Source organism: Lactuca saligna, chromosome 8 (genome assembly GCF_052625555.1).
Source record: "Lactuca saligna cultivar CGN05327 chromosome 8, ASM5262555v1, whole genome shotgun sequence".
NCBI classification, from domain to species: Eukaryota; Viridiplantae; Streptophyta; class Magnoliopsida; order Asterales; family Asteraceae; genus Lactuca; species Lactuca saligna.
In genome coordinates, this window is record NC_136424.1 from 64,640,334 (window position 1) to 64,642,453 (window position 2,120).

Genomic DNA, 2,120 nt, shown 5'->3' on the forward strand with positions numbered 1-2,120 from the left:
CGTTTACCCTACCCCCACCCCCATTCCCACCCTAACCCTGTTTAAAAAGATGCAAGAGCCCACTGCTTTCTCCCATGCACTCTTTGTCTTCAACCTCCAACAGTTTTACTTATTCTTATCTCTTTCTCCATAACTTTTTCTCAAGCTTATACTCTCTCTCTCTCTCTCTCTATATATATATATATATATATATATATATATATATATATATATATATATATATATATATATATATATATATATATATATATATATATATATATATATATATATATATATATATAGGTAGTCACACTCTTATGCAATCATACTTGTGATCATTTGTAAGACTTCTCTGACAAATTAATAAGGAAAGAAACCCTTCTTAATTATACCATCTCATTTGTCCCTCCAGATCTCAATGTCTAGCAGAAGATCTCGATCACGGCAAACTGGAGTTTCCAGGATTAGCGACGATCAGATTGCCGACCTCGTCTCCAAGTTACAACAAATTATACCTCATAACATTCACGCAACCCGTTCTGACAAGGTCATTGTTTTCTCCTTTTAGTCTATGTTATATAAATTTATGTTTATACGTATACATATCTTATATATATGCACCTTTTGTAAGTGTATGTAATTAAATACTCGTATATATAACATGAGGTACACAAATCTATTGCAAGTGAGGTACAAGTACTACCCGCAACTCACCCCACATTGCATAAATGGCTTATCTTGATGCATGTGTACTCTGTGTGTGTGTGTGGGAGGGGGTTCACATATGTCTACTTTCATTAAGTTATTGTGTTGCATGGAATAATAGATGTAGGTGAGTTAGATAATCTGTAAAAAGGACGTAAATTTTACAAATTAGTTCTGATTTATATTTTAATAGATGAAAATGTCTTGAGTTGTGATTTTACGTTAAAAAAATTAAACACCTGTTGATGGTATATATACCCACAATAGAGACAGAAATGATCGATCGTTAAACCAATATTTATAGGTTCTACGAGATGGGGTATGAAGAGATCGAAGTCTTTCTATAATTTTTTTTATGTTCAATGTTTTAATTTGTATTTTGCTATAAGAAAGCCATCGAATGGAACAATAAATCAATTAATTAATCTTTGTTTTGAATGGTATTCCAATCACTTCTTAAGTTCTTAGTAAAAATAGTACTATATATGTGGAAATGTAATAACCTGATATATTCGACTTTTCGATCGTTTAAAAATTAAAAGTCAAATCAATCATTTTTAGCATCAAAATCAATCTCAATCATTTCCAATAAACCGTACTATATATATATATATATATATATATATATATATATATAATACAGAAATAAAAACTATTTGACTTAGAAATTAAACTAATTAAAAACATCTAAATTTATTCACATTTTAATTAAGATACTAATTTGAGCTTTAAAAATAAGATATAGAATTAAGTAGTTAGATTAAATGCACTAATTTGCAGACATCGTTTGTATAATAAAGTCGTAACTAATTACCAGAGCTAAGCTTATGTTTTTTCAATGGTATAATACGAAGTTATGTTGACTTGGAAATTATCACTTACGCATTACCTAAATGATATCAAACGCAGTTTCTTTATCTTTTAAAAAAAACAAAGAATACATTTAATAAAAATAATTGGTTAATTGATTAATAATTATAAAATTGGGTGTAGGTTTCAGCTTCAAGAGTGTTGCAGGAGACATGCAGTTATATCAGAAGCTTACACAGAGAAGTGGATGATTTAAGCGAAAGACTTTCAGAGCTTTTGCAATCTACGGACGCCAACAGTGCTGAAGCGGCCATTATTAGGAGCTTATTCATGTAACTATATTATTAACAAATTAAGCAGTTAATGTAAGGCTTTTTTATGTTAATAAATCAGCATAAATATGTTTTCTTTTGTGTCCTTTAATCTCATTTTTTATTTTAGAGAATAAATCCAGGACTCCAATCCGCCAGTTCTAAGATTATAATTTACGTGGTTTCCATCTTATAAAGATCTATTTCATAAAAATCTCAAAACATGTAATTTGATGCATGGAATAACTTTTAAGGCCAAAGGGATGGTACCAAGTTTAGCATGCCACATCAAAAATTTTCATGCCACATACA

The 2,120-nt window shown here is 29.5% G+C and overlaps 1 protein-coding gene across 1 annotated transcript; it reads left to right on the forward strand.

The window, feature by feature from the left end:
- Nucleotides 1-281: 281 nt before the first annotated feature.
- LOC145011359 (transcription factor PRE6-like) lies at nucleotides 282-1,918 on the forward strand. The gene is made up of 2 exons (XM_078970064.1): nucleotides 282-529; nucleotides 1,681-1,918. The coding sequence occupies exons 1-2, from the start codon at nucleotides 401-403 to the stop codon at nucleotides 1,831-1,833; spliced, it is 282 nt and encodes a 93-aa protein (XP_078826190.1). The 5' UTR covers nucleotides 282-400; the 3' UTR covers nucleotides 1,834-1,918.
- The last annotated feature ends 202 nt before the right edge of the window (nucleotides 1,919-2,120 follow it).